General features: G+C 35.4%; 2 protein-coding genes across 5 annotated transcripts; both read left to right on the top strand.

Annotated features, from left to right (window-relative positions):
- Positions 1-177: 177 nt before the first annotated feature.
- Positions 178-5,632, top strand: LOC111374440 (probable protein phosphatase 2C 60). Its single transcript, XM_022997107.1, has 7 exons — positions 178-363; positions 990-1,115; positions 1,644-1,767; positions 2,187-2,263; positions 3,654-3,706; positions 4,962-5,016; positions 5,103-5,632. Exons 1-7 carry the CDS (start codon positions 187-189, stop codon positions 5,325-5,327), a joined length of 837 nt encoding a protein of 278 aa, XP_022852875.1. The 5' UTR covers positions 178-186; the 3' UTR covers positions 5,328-5,632.
- A 4,003-nt stretch (positions 5,633-9,635) lies between these two features.
- LOC111374441 (nucleoid-associated protein At2g24020, chloroplastic-like) lies at positions 9,636-21,228 on the top strand. 4 transcript variants are annotated; one of them, XM_022997109.1, is made up of 8 exons: positions 9,636-9,867; positions 12,692-12,843; positions 13,751-13,851; positions 13,976-14,015; positions 14,548-14,619; positions 20,678-20,758; positions 20,840-20,919; positions 20,996-21,228. In XM_022997109.1, exons 1-7 carry the CDS (start codon positions 9,768-9,770, stop codon positions 20,912-20,914), a joined length of 621 nt encoding a protein of 206 aa, XP_022852877.1. In that variant the 5' UTR covers positions 9,636-9,767; the 3' UTR covers positions 20,915-20,919; positions 20,996-21,228. The 4 variants fall into 4 exon arrangements, with proteins under 4 accessions (XP_022852877.1, XP_022852880.1, XP_022852876.1 ...); XM_022997112.1 differs by having other exon boundaries at positions 20,702-20,758; XM_022997108.1 differs by having other exon boundaries at positions 20,840-21,223.
- The last annotated feature ends 367 nt before the right edge of the window (positions 21,229-21,595 follow it).

The raw sequence follows: 21,595 nt of genomic DNA on the forward strand, positions 1-21,595 counted from the left end.
TCCAAGAGCTGTGCTCATAATAAGTTATTTTGGCTTCAAATAGTTAAAGACTGTGCTTACATATACAGTTTATTTGGTCATTCGCTAGCCAGGATCTTTGACCGAAATTATTTAGTTATAACATTGGAACAAAAATAGTTATAAACTCAATAAAGTGACAAAGGCTGTTCTACGGTTGCTTAATTTATGTTCCATTGTTATCATTGCAGGATGGATGAAATGATGCGAGGACAGAGAGGGTGGAGGGAGTTGGCTGTTCTGGGAGATAAAATAGATAAGTTTACTGGCATGTTGGAGGGTTTGATATGGTCTCCGAGAAGTGGTGACAGAAAGGACCAAGTCGATGATTGGTCATTTGAGGAGGTGTTCGCTTTTTCACCAATGGAATAGTCAATCTGTCCTTTTTTTCTTTAATGACAAGGAACATGTCACTATTCTGTGTTTCTCTTAAATGATTGACAGAAGGTCTAGTTGAAATTTTAAATTTGGGGATTTTAATCATATCAAGGATATAAAATCTTTCAAGCAATTACTGTGCACAGTTTTATGGGGGAAGTTATGTTAATGTTGTTTCCTTTTGATTTAGGATTGAGTGCAGTGGTGGGAAAAAGATTTCAGATATTATATATTTGCTTTACTGTGAAGTATTTCCTTATAATTACGAACTTTGCAGGCCGGTATATAAACCTTTAACCACAAAGTAAAGATTATTGACCTTTTACAAAATTTACATTTTACACGTTCATAACAGTTCTTGTATTCTCTCTTCCTTTTTGTTTATTTATTGAAAAGAGATGCTCTTATTGTCAACTTGTTTAACTAGTTTTTCTTTTCATTTATTATTTGCTCAGAGGAGGAACATTCAACTTTTTGTTCCTTCTTCTGTTTGGGACATAGTCATGTAATTGGATTTTGTCCAAGAGCTATTAGGGTCCAGACTCTATCATTGTTTGTCATCCGGAGTTTAACTGTCTATTTTTTTGCTGCAGGGGCCACACTCTGATTTTTCTGGACCAACGTCTGGCAGCACTGCTTGTGTAGCAATTATTAGGGACAACCAACTTGTTATTGCAAATGCTGGTGATTCTCGCTGTGTAATTTCTAGGAAAGGTCAGGTAATGTACACGGTAAAGTATATTTGATTGTATTAGTTCTATTTGCTTAAGAAAAGTTAAATCTTAAATGGATGTTTGATGCAGCTCAAATTTGTTTCTGTTAGAAATAGAGTAAAAGTAACCGAGATAGAAAGACTAAGAGGAACAGAATTGTAGTTAAACTACTCTTTTTTTTTTTTTTTGAAATTCGAAGATAAAGACCCTACTTATAGGGTTAAAATTAACCAAAACGGGAAAGTCATAATTACCTATCAGTGACTATCACAACCTGCCCAATGAACACCTACCACAATCTTCTGGATGTATTGCTAACATTTTTTTGTTCTATAAAGACTTTCCATAATCTGTCTCTGCTAAGAGAGTAAATAATGAACAAGGAAATTCAAATATTATGAGAGATTCTTCTACCATGGTTTTCAAAATTGTTCAATTTCAACACTTGTAATGCAGTGAAATGTTTTCTTGGTACTCTTTTTAGTTTGAGGTGAATGATATGTGAATATATTGGTATGGTGCTCTTTCGTGCAGGCACACAATCTTTCAAGAGACCACAAGCCTGATCTTGAGGTTGAGAGAGAGAGAATTTTAAAAGCAGGTGGTTTTATCCAAGCAGGACGTGTTAATGGAAGCCTAAATCTTGCTAGAGCTATAGGTGCTGTACAAGATCTCTTCAATGGTTTTTTATTTTTGGAATAATGGTAGACTTTTAAAGCTTATAAGTTGAATCATTCTCTAGCTCATAAGTTGAATCATTCTCTATCACATAAGATGCATTGTAGACTATATTACTAAATTATTGAACAGATTGTGCTGGATATGATTAGGCATAAGCTGGTGGAAAAATTATCTCTAGACGCTACTGGGGATAGTATGATGGTACTAGTGTTTGGAAATATTAAACATATTTATCTTATGTTTGGCATGGTGGACTGGACTGGACAACACTGGAAGAAAGGAAATTAAACTGTTGTCTATTTTCCCTATACAGTATTATTAGTACTTTATATAAACTATGAGCTTACTATGCACACATGGATTGTGACTAAAGGAGAGAATAATTTCTGCTTGCAGGTGACGTGGAATTCAAACAGAACAAGTTTTTGCCAGCTGACAAGCAAATTGTAACTGCTAATCCAGATATAAATGTTGTACGTATCTTTTTCATTTCCTTAAGTGACTGGATATTTGTTTTCCATAGAGCACAATTATCCATGTTTCAATTAGAAATCATGTAGCATTGCTATAGCCACCTTGGACAAGCCTCATTTAGACATAATGCTCCATTGGCAGCGTAAACGCTGCTGTGACCAAGAAACAGTTATGGAAAATTTTTAATGGAGGTCTTTGACAGTGAAACATGTAATGATTTGGGGAAGTTTTTCAGGTAGATATTTGTTTTATATTATTCAATGACTCGTAAAAAAGATTATACTAGGGTGGGTAATGCTAAGGCGAGAGGACTTCATGTCATCCTACATTCGTGGTGGCACAATTTTGTATAACAAACATCTTTAATTGAAAAATGTGTGAGAATACTTGAGAACTTAAATAATTGCAAGTTAATTAGTTGGAAATATTTTGTTCTTTTCTGACGAGATCAAAGTCTGGTAGAGGTTCTTGCCGAAATTATCAAGACCCAAGTTTTATTGCTTTGCAGTCCCCTTTTGTAAATGAAAATGATGTATAAAATAAAGAATTTATTCATAGACATAGGATGGACAAATATAGTAGGAGAAGAGGTCCTGAAGATCAAGTCTACTTAAAATATTAACAAATAAAAAGAGTATCCCTTCTTTGTAAATCTGATGGTGATCTTCCACAAACTGCCTAGAGGCTGTGAACCAAGTCTGAGGAGCTCTGTAATCTATAGCAGAATTAGAGGAAAAAATAGAGAAACCACTGTCCATTTTCTCCACCAATCACCAATACTTTTAGAAGACTTCAGCTCCAAGATGCTCAAAAGTTTTAGTGGAATTTCAAATATGGAAATTAATCCCCAGATAATTTTTATTAAACACATACCCCACATTAGATTGTATTTAGCACCTCATGGTTTGAGATGCAATTAGTGGATTTGATATGAACATGTGAAATTTGTATTTTTGTTGTAGGACGAGAGAAGTAAGAAGTTCGTGTATGCAAATTTATTGGATCCTGCACAGTTGAGATCCACTGAACATCATAAATTGATATTTTAGCCAAACTATTGTGTGACTATTTGTGGGCTTCTCGAGAGTTATACAACACCCAAAAACCTGTTTACTTTGATGAAATGCACAAGAAACTGAAAACAATGTAATGAACCATTCAAGATCACCATATAAAGTAAAGCTTTGGTCATGCCATGCTTTTGTGAACCAAAAGTTACTATGCTTGAGAAAAAAAAAAACTATTACTATGTTTTAAGACTTAATTTGTCTGACCAGTGCTTGAGCTCAGGGATCAGGATTTGCTCTTATATTATGAGCACAACAGTGAAGTGCTATTATTGTCTTCTGCTTTCGGTAACTGTAGATTTTTCTCAAATTTTTCTACCAGGTTGAACTTTGTGGTGATGATGAGTTCCTTGTGCTTGCCTGTGATGGCATTTGGTATGCATTCTGAACTTATCTTTTGGGATTCATATACCAGATTCTGCAAAGTGGATTAGGCAAAGCGAACATATTCGAACAGGATATTTTAAATGTTGGTTCGTTTGATAATGGAACTTTATTGAATTTGTTTCTCCATTGTTAATTAGCTTATGATGTTTTACAGACACACATATTCTTTACAAAATTCTTGCAACATTTTGGATCGGGTTTGCATTGGAGGACTTGCAGAATGATTTATTATGCTATATTTCATTGAAAGCTAATGTGGTTGTTTCGTGGAATGCCTATTCATCTGATTAAGAAAAATAATAACTGAAGAATAATGCGAACTTAGAAATTCCTTATTCGTCCCTCTTAGACTTGAGTATTCCACCTCTCTTAAATGTCATTATAACATAGCCATCCTTCGTTTTCCTTTTGAACACGCAGTTCTCTATCTTTTGACCTGATTCTTGTCTTTACATCATAGTCTGAAAAGAAACTGCAGATTAGTCTGATACTCCCTAAAAACTCTCTTCTAATGAAGAGGATCGTGGCCCCATGTCTTTGAAATATCTATACAAACTTACTACCTAATTGGAAGCCGAGTCCTTTGAATCTACCGTCATATTTTTAGAATTTTATTTGTTTGTTTATTTATTTATTTAATTTTTTTTCTTTTTTTGGGGGGTGGTGTCTGTTAACCTCAGTCTGGATGGATTGAATGCTGACATTGGCTTTTCTATAAATTCCCTTATCATTTGTTTTAACATGTAGGTTACGCTTGGCAGGCAGAAAATAATCAACATCCGTGTAGTAATATTTTCTCGCTCACAATGTACTTATGAAAAGTGGGAAAAAATTATTTTCTAGTTTTTCTTTTATTTGTCCCTCAAAGTTGCACTGGCATTGATTCATACGTCATTAAGCAGAATATAGAAGGTGATAATTTGATGATGTAAGTTTGTTTTCGTTTTCCTTTGTAGCACGTACTCTAATTTTACTGAGAAAAGAAAAAGAAAACATATGTTTTCGGATTGAAGTATATTTCCCTATTACTATCCCAGTAGCGCAACCTGGCATTGTTGCTTATCTGAGTTACCTGTATCTCCAGCTAGCAGATGATCCTGAATGTTCGCCAATTGCCATAAGTTCTTTTTATTATTTCACATCTGGTCTTTTTACTGCGATTAGGTTCTCTGTTTGTGATAATAGAATTCCTGACTTCAAATATTTGACTAATCAAGTTTCGTAATTAATTTAATACTTCAAGGGATTGCCTGTCAAACCAACAACTCGTTGATTTCATACGTGACCAGCTGAAATCTGTAAGTCCTTGAATACCGTGTTTACGCTACTTTGGTTAGACTGAAGTTATTCTTGACTTGTATCTGACATTGTAAAACTTGTTCAGGAAAATAAGCTCTCTGTTGTCTGTGAAAAAGTACTCGATAGGTGTCTCGCGCCATCTACTGCTGTGGGCTTGGGTTGTGACAACATGACCATGATCTTAGTGCAATTTAAGAAACCTACCCAGTCGGGTACATCTGTAGACGAGCAATCTTCTGCCAAGGAAGTAGCGAAGATTGAGTCAAAATCAACAGAAAGTGGATCATATTTGGGTAAGGATTCTTCATGAGTTCTATGATTCTGAAATTGCAGCTGTATATAGTTTTGCTGGAACTGAGAGGTTCTTAGATTAGAAGGGATTGTGTTCCATTCTGTTTGTAACACTTCAACATGCAATAACCATTGGATGAATGTGTATAAAGGATTCAACTACAGGTTTGAACATCAATGATAAATGTCTAGCATGATGAAAGATTTGCATCCCATCTCTACTGCTTATTCATGCGATTAGAGTAATTGAGTGCTGTTTTGTAATACTTTTAAGTGCTTATAAGTAGTGGATCTTGAAATATGTAATAAAAAGTGAGTTGTAAATTGTGGGTTTTACAATATGTGTGGGAAAAAGAGTATATGACCAAATTAAATTAAATTATACATTAAGCTTTGCCAAACAAGCTTTGAATTAAATTAGTGCCTGAAACCAGTTGCGACTCTCTGATAAAGTAGTTAGCAATGACTCTCTATGCTGTTACTATGTCCAACTGATTTGTGACGTTAGAAGCAGACATGCACAATCGATATTATGACGTTATTAATAGACATGCACAATCGATATTGTCATCATGTGACCACTACTACCTTGTCTAAAAAATTTCTCCGGTACAACCATTATATATCGAGTGTATGTTACAGATCATATGTCACAGAGCATTTAAATAGAAAGGTTACTCGTGCTTTTTGGGACCATTTCTATCCTGCAATTAAATCAACTAATGTTCAATATTTCAATCATTTGGAATGGTGTCACAAGCATATGCAACTCAAACAACTTGGGGGTCTTATGCAAAATTAGTGTTTTTTTCAAGTATAATCATAAACGAGGAGATTTTAATCATTAATGATAATATTCATCGACGATTTGGACTGAATTACCAACTAAAATTTTACTAGTGATTATCAACAAATACCCGTCAGCATTTTATTGATGATAGTAATGTACGCAATGCTTTCATTGTTGGTCGTTGGAAACATTTATTCTTACTTAACATTTCTTCTTATTATTTCATCGGTAACTTGTTATTTTAATTTTTAATTAGCAATGATCGTTGGAAACATTTATTCTTACTTAACATTTCTTGTTATTATTTCATCAGTAACTTGTTATTTTAATTTTTAATTACAAAAAGGTGGCGAATTAAAAAAAAAATAAAAAAAAATTAAAGAACAAATAAAGATTACTTCTTCATTGGCGATCAACAACCCAAGTATCAGTGCTACGGTAGATATCACAGATTATATTACCGTCATTAATCATTGATATGCGTACGTTGGTTGGTGGTCAATGATGGTATTGCTGTCAATAACTTCATTTGAATCACTATATATTGATTTCATTAAGTTCTCTCTAATTTACCGCAATGATCATTTTTTTTTTTCTATTTTAGTTCTTTTCTACAATTATGTTTTTTATTTATTTGAAATTAAATTTTATGTACTTAATAATCGCCTCACTTGTTTATTTTGAAAAAGAGTGTTGAGTTTTGATATCCAAAGAATTTCGAGCTATGATATAAACGTCTGATGAATTTCATAGGCATTGGACGATGAGTGAAATTGTTACCAATGACCAAGTCCAAAGGCTCGACCTGAAAACAACGTGGACGGTTGGAAGTAGTTTAAGAAAATAATGTTATTCATAGCTCATATATATTTACATATTGGACGATTTTGAATTTTGGCCGTATGCCTATATATGTGTTGCATTTTTACTCTAACCGTCCATGTGTGATTTGTGCATTAGAAAGAAGAAAACGTGGCCGCCTCTTCTTGCTGAAAATCCGCCTGCCTTTGTGAGAGAAAAACCAGTGGCTTCCCTTTAGAGATGGCAATTTGAACCGTCAAAATCGAAAACCGCGGTTAACCGAACTGAATGGGGGGAAAAAAATCGAACCGATGGTGCAATGGGGCAGATATGGTTTTGATTTTAATGAACCGGTTCGTAATGGTGCGGGTATGGTATTTACGTCGTCGAACCGAAACCGAACCGATTACCCGCTAAAAAAAAAAATGAATTGATAATGGACTTTACACTACTTTTCTATCCAAATCAAAACAAAATCCCTCCCCTCCTCATTACATCTACCTGACTCATTCGGCTAGTCTACTTACCATTAGCCCATAATAGCATTAGTATGACAGTATATAAATGCAAACCCTACTCTCCACAACCACAAACTCACGCACGGCTCCATTGCCTCTACGGTCCAAATCGGCGTCGCCTTCGAAAATTTGTTACATTTGTTAGTCATTCTATTACTACCGATCATGTAAAAACAAAGTTCGATGTTTTTCTAGACGTGCCAATATTGGCAATGATGAATATGAATCAACTTTGAATGCTGATCTATACTAGTAAGACTTGTAGGGATGAATGCATCATGTAACTTCAATGCACAACAATTAAGAATGAAGGAAAAGTTTAGTATTATTATATTTATAATATTGTTTGTTAAATTTGTATTTTACAATTGAAAATCAGGATAATGTTTATATTTACGTTTGGAATATTGTTTGATAATGTTTGCATTTTCGTTTGGAATATTGTGTTTTTATTTTCATTGACTTTTTTCATAAATTGTTTTATATCAATTTGACGGATGAACCTATAAAAAATAATTTATTTTCGTGGTTATTAATCGAACCGAACCGTGCCGAACTGAGATAAAAACCGAACCGAACCGAACCGATTTACGTGGTTATGGTGCGGTTATGGTATGGTCAAAAATTTGGTGGTGCGATTATGGTTTTGGCCGAACCGTTGCCAACCCTACTTCCCTTGGTGTTTTTGGCTTCCTTTTGTCCCTCTTTAATTGTTTTTCTTGTGCCTTTGTGGCTTGCAAATCATTATCGTTATCTTGTTCTTTGTGGGCCAATGTGAGAAGCAATCGAGATAAATATATTTGATTGTGGGTTGGAGTCGTTTGAATTTGTTGTTTGATAGGAAAAATAGCTTAAAACTGAGCTCGAAAATCACCGTTTTCGAAAATTTTGGAGCGAGCTTCTGTAACACAGAGTATTCCGACCAACATTAGGAGGATGCAAGTTTTGGAGGCGCTTATATCTCCATTGTCTCTATACTATCAATGGAAGGACACAATATATTGATGTGTATAATATGATTCACAAGTATAGAGGTAGAAAAGCAACGCATTGAAGTTTAGTTGCCAAGGGAAGAAAGAGGGGCTTAAAGACTAAAACCAAGCAAGAGGATATTAGTAAAAGCAAACGGGCCATGGCTTAAAAACAGTGAACAGGTAGTGTATTCTTAGAAACTGAAATAACAAGATTTTACCTATTTTATCTCTCAAGTAAAGAGATAATTGGAAAAGAAAAAAATAAATAGCAATGGTCATCGGTAATTGAATCACCGTCAGCAATCACTAACAACATCAAGAACAATATTATCATCGATAATTTCATCTAAATAGTACACAAATATTAATTTCTGTCTAGCGTTATAGATCATTTTTAATTTAATTTATTTTATGACAACCTTTTTTTTTTCTCCCAAAAGAAATTTAGGGCCCGTTTGGTAGGGATTTTGAGAATTGATTTTTTGACCGTTAGAAGAAAAGTGGGGTCCACATGTGAAAGAAGAAGTCAAAAATTACGGCTTGAATAGTAAAATAACGATAAAAAAATCAATTTTTTTGGGCAAAAAATCCCTACCAAACGATGTCTTAGTAGTATGAAGTTTTTTGGAATCTGGGGCCTTGTTAAAATATAGGGCCCTACTTAAGAACGTTTTAAACTGATTAGATGACTATTAGATTAAGATTTAATTATTCATAAATCATCCATCATCAACACAACACATCGATCCAATCCCGTATCATATTTACAAAATTCTTCTCCCATCTTTAGTAGATAGAAATTGGAACATATTTTCAGGAAAAATTTGTATTTTTCACTATAAACCTTTGAAGTATAACAAATATATTATTAATAATTTTTAATATAATTCGTTCAAAAACTTTTAATTATGTAGCAAAACTCATCCTTCACTCCATTTTGACCACTAAACTTTGAAGTTGTCTAATTTTCTAAAACTAAGAAATTGTTCAGTGACCGCAAATAAACTTACTTTGTTGTCTTGATAAAACGGATGGAGATTCCGTTACTTTTAACAGCCACTCACCAGTTCTGTTAAGTTGTTGAACAGAAGACTAAAGACGTGAACTAATTGCTAGTAAATTAAAGTATAATGATGTAATTGCTCTAACTTAAAGATTAATGGGCTGATTACAAGTAAAGGAAAAGTTCAGTGACCGCTAGTGAAATTTACTCATTTATAAACAAGATATTTTATTTTTGGAACGAAGAGACGACTTCCCACTCCAGACCCCAATATTATCCTCCTCCCATACTCTGAAATCTCTTCCTGTGCGTGCGTTTTTGTGAAAGATCCTCCATAATCTTTGGTAGCATAACCAGTTCACAATATCAACATATGGCAGCGTCTCCGATTGCAGCTCTAACGCCTCAATTTCACCATTACATTGACAGTAAAAATCCCAATTTTTCTTCCTCATCTTATCCATTATCTTCCTGTAAGTTCTCCCTCTTTCCCTTTTCTGGGCTCTGTCTTCTTTACTTAATTATTTACTGATATGGCTTTGGATGAACTGTTTTGTTCGTGTTAATGGATGAAATGGGAATTGCATTTCAATCTATTTAGAAATGATTGTAGGGCTGTGAATTTGTATCGTCAGATGATTTTTCCTTGTGAATCTTCGTAATTGTATTTCTGGAAACGGTTTATAATTGTTCAGAACGAAAAAGATCGCCCTAAATACCGAAAGGATTTTTATTTTGCTATTTTTTGTTCTTATTTTAGTGCTTGAGGACTATCAGTTCAAAATTGTGTGCTTTTTTTCCCCCCCTTTTGTGCTCTTTGCTTGAATACTAGAAGAAGACTGGATTCATATTTGCTTAAATTAATGCAATAAAATAAATAAATAAAACTTAATGCAATGAAAAAGAGCATGACAGGATCACATGGATCTAGAAAGTCAGCGAAATTACGATTTAAATATTTATATTTGCATTTTTCAGGTAATGTTTTTAAACATTTTATGAAAAATAAGGTTTATACATGGGATAAAATATGTAAATATATCTTTCATGTTGAAGAGGTAAGAACTATGTTAGAGTAGGCCATGTAATAAATTCACGTTGAACAGAGATATTTGACAATCAGAAAAGCCGTAAAATTTTTATTAAAAACTTAAATGTTGCAAAAGAGAACATATTAACCAAGGATGTAACTACACTGTGTGGTAATACCGCCTGATTTGTTCCATGACAACTGGCCACTCAACCTTGATCTCACACTGAATGGGGATAAACAATATCCTCCCTCAGCTTTCTCATAAGAAGTCACTTCTTCTAATTGATACTTGCTAGGTCTATTTTTAATGAGACCAGTGTGTTTAGGTGGTGGCTTTGGCATGGTGCCCTACATTTTTATTATAAAACAGAAGATTGCCTGACGGGAGGGGTAGATACCTGATCTCCAGAGGTACATAAGGGAGAAAGGATACCACATTATATACTAGAAATGTGTAGAAGGTATTAACTTCTTTAGAATGATGCCTGTCCCATACACTACTACAATCTTAGGGACAAGAAAACCTGTTTAATCCAGTGATTTGCTGGATGACCCATGAATTCCCTGTCCCATACACTACTACAATCTTAGGGACAAGAAAACCTGTTTAATCCAGTGATTTGCTGGATGACCCATGAATTCTTGCACATTTTGTAAGACACTTATTGGCAAGAAAGCAGCTTCAGTGAACCTGCATTTTTGAAGACAAAACAATAATCTCATCTATGACTGTCTGATGACCCCCATGAGCTGATAGAAATGTCTTGGACTCACTAGATGACATTTATTGAGTCCAGGTCAACCAAATATTCGCTAGCAAGAAGTGTTATCCTAGTTCATGCCCTCAATAAAGCATGAAGTTCTACCAGAAGGTTATTCCTCTTTCTATAAAATCCACAAAAACGCAACCACCATTTGGTCTTTATGATTCAAAGGAGAAGACCAACCAACATCTTGTGGATTCCCTTTACAGCATCCTACGTTCTTAACTTAGTATAATGCCCTGATTGCGTCTACATTTCAAAAGTCACAAATTTTGTTTTTGAGAGCATGAACAGGGTGACGAGTATTTGGCAGTCCTGGAAACTTAGGTATAGAAGCATGCCTAGCATGAGTGAGCTGATTTAGCCATTTAGGTTTCTGGATTGTGGCTGACATGAATTTTCTGATAGAATACATTCTACCTCACTGTATAGCTGCCCTTATAGAGCACCATGGCATCTTCTCCATAACTTTAGTTCCTTAACTGCATTGTGTAATCCTGGGTTGTTGTATTGCCATGTATCATCTGCAGTGCGGTGCCAATGAATCTATTAATTAAGATGTCCCCATTGTCTTACTTACATCGAGAGTCCATGACCATTCCTATATAAATACAACTTATTTATGTATTATGCTTGATGATTGCAAATATACAAGTACAACTCTGTCTTAATACCCTGGGCATCCTCTGGATTCCCCTCTCACCCTATCTCCAAAGGTTCTTTTTCTCCAGGCCTAACTTGGTTGCTTGGAAGTCTGTCTTATCATTAAAGTTTGGTTCTGTGGAAATCAATACAGATGATTAGAAGTTTTTTAGTTTACATTGTTGCATACTTGTGTCTTTTGTGGTTCAGTCTTAAGTATTATTATTGGGTGACAAAGGTTCTATGACGTGAGGAATAGGTGTAAAAGTCGTGATCTCTATATTGATCATGATTTCAGTGGGACTTCTTTTGGAAGAAGATCTTCAAAGTGGCTGATGAAATGTTGCATACAACCTAGTATGACTAGGGTTAAATTGATCTGCTGACAATAAGGCCTCAAAACATATATGTCAGCATATAAATTTGTGTGGAAGAAAGGAAACTGCTGAAGCACAGCTTTGATACAAGATAGGAAATGACAGCCAGGGCTAGCATGTCTATCTAAAATGTACTGCTAAAACTCTGGGATGTTCAAATGGATTTCCTTTGTCTGTTGTAAGAGGCATTTACTTGAGGAGCTCTGAACTCTTCTTTATTAGCTAAGTATTTCCTTGAGGAGATCAAAACACTTCTTTACTAACTAGGGTGTTTACTTGACTGGCTCAAGATACTACATCATTCTTATTCATATTTACTTGGTTTCTTTGTGTTGAAACTTTTTTCCTGCAGTTTCATGTCTTATAAAATCATCGGTATAGTTCGAGATCTTTTGTATTTTAAGTTGTATAATGAACTTATCAGTACTTATATTGTGTTTTCTGAGGTGAACATTCATCACTTTCTTTTCTTGTGTTTTAGGTAAATTGAATCAGAGCATCAATCCCATCGCTATTCCGAGTTTGTCATGGCCAGGAAGTCAAACTGGGAAGGCTAGAAGATCTCTTCATGTGCATGGTCTATTTGGTGGTAAAAAGGATAACAATGATAAGAGTGATGATGGTTCTTCAAAGGCATGTCTTAGACACTCCTGAAAATAAAATTAATAACTTAGATGAAAATGTATTTTGATAACTGACTCTCTGCCTTCATTCTTAGTTTTGAAGTCATTTTTGCTTGGACGTCCTATTATATTTTTTTCTTGGTAGTATGAGTTGTCAATATATTCAATACATTGAACACTTTTCAGTTATAATGCTAGTTAGCTTCTTTCTTTGACATTCTTGAAGTCATATTTCAAAAATACTGAAGTTTTAGATATTTTGCTTGTAAGTTTAACATAGTATGGCTATAACAGTGCAAGTAATGAAGCATGATTTTGTATATTGGTTGTGCTTTTATTGTGGTAAAGCTGTATGGTAGGCTCCATTCTTTTCAACAGGAGCTGCTGAAATTGTGGTGGGACTAACATAAGATATAGGGATATATAGGGTGACGCATGCACACGCAAGCTCACTCTGCATTTTCCCTTTTTACTTTTTGGGTTGCTGGGTTTGGGTTGGGAGGGTGGGGGGTTTTAAACTATTACCCATGGCTGCTAATTGGACCCAGTGGGAAAGCTGAATAGCACTTTCACTTTTCTTTTCCTTTCCTTTCTCTGGTTCTGGTCTTTCCCCTACTTGTGCTGATGATATAAATTTTTTGGATATTAACAAATAGCATGGTGTATTCGTATTGTACAATTGTTTATACACAATGTACACGGGGTTCTCTCTTTTTACCTTTTTGTGGGTTTTATTAATGGAGCTTACATTATAAAAAGAACATACTATCGAATAGTTTTTCAATAATCTTGATTAAATAATCCAATCAATTAAGGATAATGGTTTCTACTTTTTGCATTCCCAAGCTATTTTTATATCTGTCAAACTTGACTTCCTGTTGCTGCTCTAATTATAACATTATACCTGATGAAAATAGGCTGGGATAATGGGAAACATGCAAAACCTGGTTGAGACTGTAAAGAAGGCACAAATGGTTGTCCAAGTGGAGGCAGTACGTGTGCAAAAAGAACTTGCTGTGTATGGTCTACCACATTTACTCTTCCTCATCTTTATTGTGTTTTGTTGTGTAGATTTTTGAAGATATATATTATTCACATGCTAATTGTGTTTTTCTATTTTTTTTTTTTTTTTTAATTTGCAGAGCGGAGTTTGATGGTTACTGCGAAGGTGAACTAGTAAAGGTAAATTATCAACATTAATTTTGATTTTCTTCCTTAAGTTGAAATATATTTCTATGATTTTCCTATCAACGGCAAGTAAATTTTCGAAACAGAAGTATGACAAGTGTTCTCCTGTATACTTCTTGAAGATGACACAAGTAGACCAATTTATTTAGTGATCTTTGTAGAAATTGATTTTTTAATATTTTCATAAGCTTAGCCCTTGTTTGATCCCCATTTTTTCAAAAATTCATTTTTTTTTTTAAACTTATTCTTAACTACACATTCGCCAATAAAATAATTCTATACTTAAATCGAAAACTTTTTCTTACTTTTTAACCACACGTTTTCCAAAACTTCACTATTCAAAAATACATTCTCTCTTCAAAATGGGGCTCAAACAAGGGCTTAGTTTTCTTTTTCAGATACACGGCCTTGCATCCTTTTATTTCATTAACTATGTACTACGGAAAAATGTTGTTCTCTTGAGATCCTGCAGTTTCTGATTCAAACATTTACAGACTAATTTTAGTTGATTGTTATACTTCTCTAGGCAACACTTTCTGGGAACCAACAACCTGTACGAATTGAGATAACTGAGGCTGCCATGGAACTGGGACCTGAAGTAAGTTGATTAAATCTGAGGTGTATTCTTTTATGTCTTGCTATTAAATTACGTCCAATTTCAACGCCTGTCTGATTGTGGAAACTCTCTTTTGGATGGCTTTCACAGCAATGTGTCTTTTGTTATTGATCACAACGGCATTTAGAATTTTGAATCACTAGGATTCTTAGAATTGTTATGATAATACCATGAAGAGATTTTTTCTTTTCTTTTTTTAAATTTTTTCTTATTTTTTGGCTGCATAGTATAAGGGTGCCACTATATGCCCGTTACATGAAACTTTTCGTGGCAAACAAATTCGGTCGGCAAATGTTTTAACATTAAGAATAGTAATGTTCCCGGACCTTTTACCCATCACTTAACAAGAAATTTGTTTGTAATTTCAGTTTAATCACATACGATTAGGTGGGAGGTTGACAGATCCCTAACTGTTGATTTGTGGCTCTCCCGTATCTTCAAGTATGCGTTTTAACAATATTGCTTGATTCGTAGTCATTGCTGCTGCAATATACTCTGCTTCAGCTAATGATTGTGCAATCGTTGCTTGTTTCTTTGATGCCCAAGAAAATATTCCCGAATCTAGTGTGAATGCATAGCCTGATGTGCTCTTCATATTTTCTATTGATCTTGCCCAATTGCTATCAATATACCCAAGTAGTCTTGAGTTAGACGTAGACTCATACCTTATTCCATAGTCTTTCGTTCCTTGGAGGTATCTTAGTATCCGCTTTGTAGCTCCATAGTGAACTTGACTTGGATTTTGCATAAATCTTGAAAGTAGGCTGGCTGCATACATTATGTCTGGCCCTGTAGCAATTAGATAGAGTAAACTTCCAATTAAGCTTCGAAATTGTGAGCTATCTGCTTTTGGAGTACCGTCTTCTTTTCTGAGTGATTTGTTGCCATCCAGAGGTGTTGCTACTGTTTTGCAACCTTCCATCTTGAACTTTTTTAATAGATTGGTGGTATACTTCTTCTGAGCTATAAATATCCCATCTTTAGATTGAGTTACCTCGATCCCAAGAAAATAGTGCATTAATCCCAGATCAGTCATCTCGAACGTTTTCATCATATCTTCCTTGAATTTCTTGATCATCTTCTCATCATTCCCTGTGTAGATGAGATCATCAACATATAAAGAGATTATAAGTGTACTATTTGTACCTTGGTTTTTGATGTATAGAGTTGGTTCACTTTGGCTCCTCCTGAATCCTTGCTTAGTGAAGTAGTTGTCAATTCTGCTGTACCAGGCTCGCGGAGCTTGCTTTAATCCATATAGTGCCTTCTTTAGTTTGAAAACTTTATATTCTTTACCTCGAACCACGTACCCTTGAAGTTGCTCCACATAAATTTCTTCTTCAAGATAGCCATTAAGAAATGCCGATTTGACGTCCAGCTGGTAAATCTTCCACCTTTTCTGTGCGGCTAGTGCAATTAACGCTCTTATAGTATCGAGACATGCAACAGGGGCAAATGTCTCAGTGTAATCGATGCTAAACTGCTGTGAGTATCCTTTGGCAACTAGTCTTGCTTTATGTTTTTGAATTGAGCCATCAGCATTGAGTTTTGTCTTGTAGACCCACTTAACTCCTATGACTTCTTTATCTTGAAGAGGATCTACAAGCTCCCAAGTATTGTTTTTCTCGATCATTTTTATTTCTTCATCCATAGCATTTCTCTATTCTGGTTGTTTTGAAGTTGCTTCATAGCTTTCAGGTTCTATGATCATCAAGTTGCATCTTTCATATATTTCTGATAATCTTCGTGTCTTTCTTGACGATGATTCTGGTGAGTCAATTGGTTCTTCTATAACTGCATGCTGCGGAGACTCTGGTTGATTGTTCTCCTCAACATCACTCTCCTGCTTTTGTGGTTGTGTAAGAGTGCTGCCATCTTTTTTCTCAATTTGACCAGTTTCCTAGGTGTAGGTGGCATCTTCATCAAACTTTACGTCTCGACTTATAATTAGCTTCTTTGTTCCTAGGTTATATACTCGATAGCCTTTTGATTGAGTACTATAATCTAAGAAGATTCCTTTTTCAGTCTTTTCATCCAGCTTACCTCTTTTTCCTGAGGTATATGTGTGTAGCAGATGCAGCCGAAAACTCTGAGATGTTTTGCTGATGGTTTTCGTCTGCCCCATGCTTCAACTGGTGTTTTGTCTTGCACTGCCTTTGTCGGACATCGATTTAGTAGATAGACTGCATTGCTTACTGTTTCTGCCCAAAATGTTTTTGGAAGACCTTTCTCCATCAGCATAGCTCTAGCTGTCTCCATTACTGTTCTGTTCTTTCTTTCTGACACGCCATTTTGTTCCGGCACGTACCCAACAGTAAGTTGATGCTCCATTCCTTCATCTTCACAAAACTTGTTGAATTTATTTGATGTATATTCCCTGCCTCTGTCGCTTCTGATAGTTTTGATTTTGCAACCACTTTGCTTTTCGACATAGCTTTTGAACTTTTTGAAAATCTCAAATACTTAGGATTTTTCTTGCAAGAAATATACCCATGTCATTCTAGTATAGTCATCTATGAATAGAATGAAGTACTTGTTTTGGTTATGTGATGGAGTACGCATCGGGCCACATACATCCGTATGTATCAACTCCAAAGGCTTTTTGGCTCTCCATGCTTTTCCAGATGGAAATGGTTGACAGTGATGTTTCCCGCTCAAGCATCCTTCGCAAATTGCATCAATTTCTTTTATGACTGGTAAGTCTCTCATCATGCTCTTTTGCTTCAAAATCTTTAACCCATGGAAGTGGTAATGTCCAAATCTTTTATGCCACAACCATGACTCGTCTACTTGCACCGCCATTGCCGCATTGTCTGCGTATCTCCATTGGATTGGAAAACATCTGTTCTCCCGCTTTTTTACGTTTGCAATTACCAGATGTTTATCTTTCTTATCATAAATTATACAATAATCTCCTTCCAAATGTATATTGTATCCTTTCTCCATCATCTGACCTACACTTAGTAGATTTTGATCTATTGTAGGGACTAAGAGAACTTCATTAATGTATCTCTTGCCCTTTTTTGTATCAACGGCAATAGTACCTTTACCTGTAGCCTTTAAAAAATTTCCATTGCCAATTTTTATTTTTGTATTTATTTTATCGAGATTGCAGAAAATACTTTCATCCTTCGTCATGTGATTACTGCAGCCACTATCTAGATACCACGTATCTAATTTCTTTTCAGAGACATTCTTCTTGGAGGCATAAAATAGATTTCTTTTTGTCTCCTTTTCTTCAGAGCCACGTTCGATTGATATTGGGCGTACGCATATATGATGGCAGACGCTTTCCGCTCATCAATTCCTATCCCAACATTTAATGAGGATAACTATGATTTTTGGTCTATCAAAATGAAGACCTACTTTTGTGCTCAAAATTTATGGGATGTCGTCAACGATGGGTATACTAACCCAGATGACATTTTCACTTTAACTTCCGCACAAAAGAAGGAACTTAAGGAGAATCAACAAAAAGATTCTCTAACATTACTTTCTCTACAAATGAGCTTGACAGATACATATTTTCCAAGAATTATGGGAGCCAAAACAGCGAAAGAAGCATGGGATAAGTTGAAGGAGGAGTTCTACTGCAGTAACAAGGTACGTAATTGCCGCCTTCAAACTTTAAGAAGGAATTCTGAAAATCTAAAAATGAAAGAGTCGGAAACTGCAAAAGATTATTATTCAAGAATAGATGAAATAGTAAATCAACTAAGATCTTATGGTGATGATGGTCCGGAAAAGAAGGTCGTTGGAAAAATTTTAATTACTTGCACAGAAAAATATGATCCAATTATTGCAGCTATTGAGGAATCCAAGGATATAGATGAATTAACAGCTGCAGAATTAATGGGATCATTAGAAGCTCGTGAAAAAAGTTCAAAGGCTATGTCGAAAAGCAAAGTGGTTGCAAAATCAAAACTATCAGAAGCGACAAAGGCAGGGAATATACATCAAATAAATTCAACAAGTTTTGTGAAGATGAAGGAATGGAGCATCAACTTACTGTTGGGTACGAGTCGGAACAAAATGGCGTGTTAGAAAGAAAGAACAGAACAGTAATGGAGACAGTTAGAGCTATGCTGATGGAGAAAGGTCTTCCAAAAATATTTTGGGCAGAAGCAGTAAGCACTGCAGTCTATCTACTAAATCAATGTCCGACAAAGGCAGTGCAAGACAAAACACCAGTTGAAGCATGGGGCGAACGAAAACCATCGGCAAAACATCTCAGAGTTTTCGGCTGCATCTGCTACACACATATACCTCAGGAGAAAAGAGGTAAGCTGGATGAAAAGACTGAAAAATGAATCTTCTTAGATTATAGTACTCAATCAAAAGACTATCGAGTTTATAACCTAAGAACAAAGAAGCTAATTATAAGTCGAGACGTAAAGTTTGATGAAGATGCCACCTACAACTGGGAGACTGGTCAAATTGAGAAAAAAGATGTCAGCACCCTTACACAACCACAAAAGCAGGAGAGTGATGTTGAGGAGAATAATCAACCAGAGTCTCCGCAGCATACAGTTATAGAAGAACCAGTTGATTCACCAGAATTATCGCCAAGAAAGACATGAAGATTATCAGAAATATATGAAAGATGCAACTTGATGATCATAGAACTTGAAAGCTATGAAGCGGCTTCAAAACAACCAGAATGGAGAAATGCTATGGATGGAGAAATAAAAATGATCGAGAAAAACAATACTTGGGAGCTTGTAGATCCTCTTCAAGATAAAGAAGTCATAGGAGTTAAGTGGGTCTACAAGACAAAACTCAATGCTGATGGCTCAATTCAAAAACATAAAGCAAGACTAGTTGCCAAAGGATACTCACAGCAGTTTGGCATCGATTACACTGAGACATTTGCCCCTGTTGCACATCTCGATACTATAAGGGCGCTAATTGCACTAGCCGCACAGAAAAGGTGGAAGATTTACCAGCTGGACATCAAATCGGCATTTCTTAATGACTATCTTGAAGAAGAAATTTATGTGGAGCAACCTCAAGGATACGTGGTTCGAGGTAAAGAATATAAAGTTTTCAAACTAAAGAAGGCACTATATGGATTAAAGCAAGCTCCGCGAGCCTGGTACAGCATATTTGACAACTACTTCACTAAGCAAGGATTCAGGAGGAGCCAAAGTGAACCAACTCTATACATCAAAAACCAAGGTACAAATAGTACACTTATAATCTCTTTATATGTTGGCGATCTCATCTACACAAGGAATGATGAGAAGATGATCAAGAAAAAAGAAGCTAGACAAAGTTCAAGCTATTGTAAGCTATCATCATTCTAATAAAATTCCTTTCTTGCCTAAAATATCCTAGAATTCCTTGGTAAGCAAGTATAATAAAAAATTAGAATTGTCTAGATTCCACTAGAGTAACTTGGACACCAAAAAACCTTGTATAGGTTGTAGACACTTGTAGAATTCTCTAGAAGATATGATAAGAGTATATAAATAGGGCATGATCCCTCATTTGGTAGTAAGAAAAAGGAAGCTAGACAAAGCTCAAGCTATTGTAAGCTATCATCATTCTAATAAAATTCCTTTCTCCTATCCACTTTGTCCACCAAATTACTTTCTACCAAAATCTTCCAAACTATTAACTTTCAATAAAAAGCCAACTATTTTTTACCTCCAAAATTATTCCATACAAAACATCCTCAATCATCCTATCTCATCAATACAACAACACAAAAACTATCATGATTGAATGAGAGAAGACATTAGAAAAGGGTCGGACATAACCTTACCTCCAGATTTACAGGAGAGAACATAAAAACTTTTCAAAGCTATGAATTCGGACGTACTACATTCCACAAAAATGAGAATGGAAGTAACAACCAAAAATTCTAGAACCTCATTTTCTAAATTGAACACAAGGACGCTGAGTTTATCCATCCTTAGAAGCCCCCACAAAACCCCCATAGACCTCTTCCAAATTGATAAGATTCTATTGCAATTACTAGAAATCACTGCGTTAGAGCAAGAAAATCTGCTACTGCGTTGCTTTCTCAAATGATCAGAATTTCGCATGTTTACTGATACAGAAACTCTCTCTTCTGGTAACTGAGGCATACCAGGACGCACACCAGAAGAGTGTTCTGGTAAGATTCTTCCCTGTTTTATGTTCAACACAACGTTACTTCTTCCTTGAATTCTGTATTTAGCATCTGTGAATTGAATAGGCTATGAAGGAAAGAATGAGCAATCTTGCCCAAAGCTTAGGAATGCCACAAGGGTTAAGCGAGGGACTGAAGTGAAGACTGTGAGACGCCTTCAATTTTGTAGAAGAGCTTTTGCATCATTTATGTTCTGCTAACCTACAAGTTTATGTTACACAGTTGACGTAGAGAATGCGATGTTTCTACATTAACTTCAACTTGAGCTGCTATATTCGCTGTAAAGCTTCTTCTGTTGGTTTCCCATATGCCGGTGATTCAGTTTCAGATACACATGGAATTTTATTCTATCTTCTAGATCGGCTTCTTTAATGAAAATTACACTCGTTATTTTCATAATATGTAATCTCAATTTCACGAAGCAGCATAAACTGTATTTCTGTCTTTATATCTAATTGACCATTTCAAATCCTCATATCACAATGAAGATTGCTAGAGCCCAAAATGCCAACAAAAAAACTGCTTTTCATCAATCTTGCACTGCCTGTGGGTGCAACAGCCAGATTCTGCGGAACAGATTTTTGAATCCAGTGATTGAGAGAATCAGATTCTGAAGAAGGATTTTCCATGCATGCCCACCAAATGGTCTCTAGCTTCTGATAAAACTCAAAAAGGAACGACAGAACAAGTGAACCAGATACAGTTCTTAATAAACAAGCCATTTTTTACGGCACTTAGGGGAGAGACAGTGATGATTCTGGCGAGTGGCGGACTAGCCGTTACGAGGTTTCTCTTGTGGGATTTTAGTGAAATTGCATTGTT

This window comes from Olea europaea, unplaced genomic scaffold (assembly GCF_002742605.1).
Source record: "Olea europaea var. sylvestris unplaced genomic scaffold, O_europaea_v1 scaffold1251, whole genome shotgun sequence".
Classification (NCBI taxonomy): domain Eukaryota; kingdom Viridiplantae; phylum Streptophyta; class Magnoliopsida; order Lamiales; family Oleaceae; genus Olea; species Olea europaea.

Coding starts and splice junctions, on each gene's coding strand:
- LOC111374441 (XM_022997109.1), top strand. CDS start 9,768: ATGGCAGCGTCTCCGATTGCAGCTCTAACGCCTCAATTTCACCATTAC. Junction 14,016..14,547: donor GCGAAGGTGAACTAGTAAAG/GTAAATTATCAA, acceptor ATACTTCTCTAG/GCAACACTTTCTGGGAACCA. Junction 14,620..20,677: donor CCATGGAACTGGGACCTGAA/GTAAGTTGATTA, acceptor TCAAATGATCAG/AATTTCGCATGTTTACTGAT.
- LOC111374440 (XM_022997107.1), top strand. CDS start 187: ATGTTCCATTGTTATCATTGCAGGATGGATGAAATGATGCGAGGACAG. Junction 1,768..2,186: donor AAATCTTGCTAGAGCTATAG/GTGCTGTACAAG, acceptor TTCTGCTTGCAG/GTGACGTGGAATTCAAACAG. Junction 5,017..5,102: donor TACGTGACCAGCTGAAATCT/GTAAGTCCTTGA, acceptor AAACTTGTTCAG/GAAAATAAGCTCTCTGTTGT.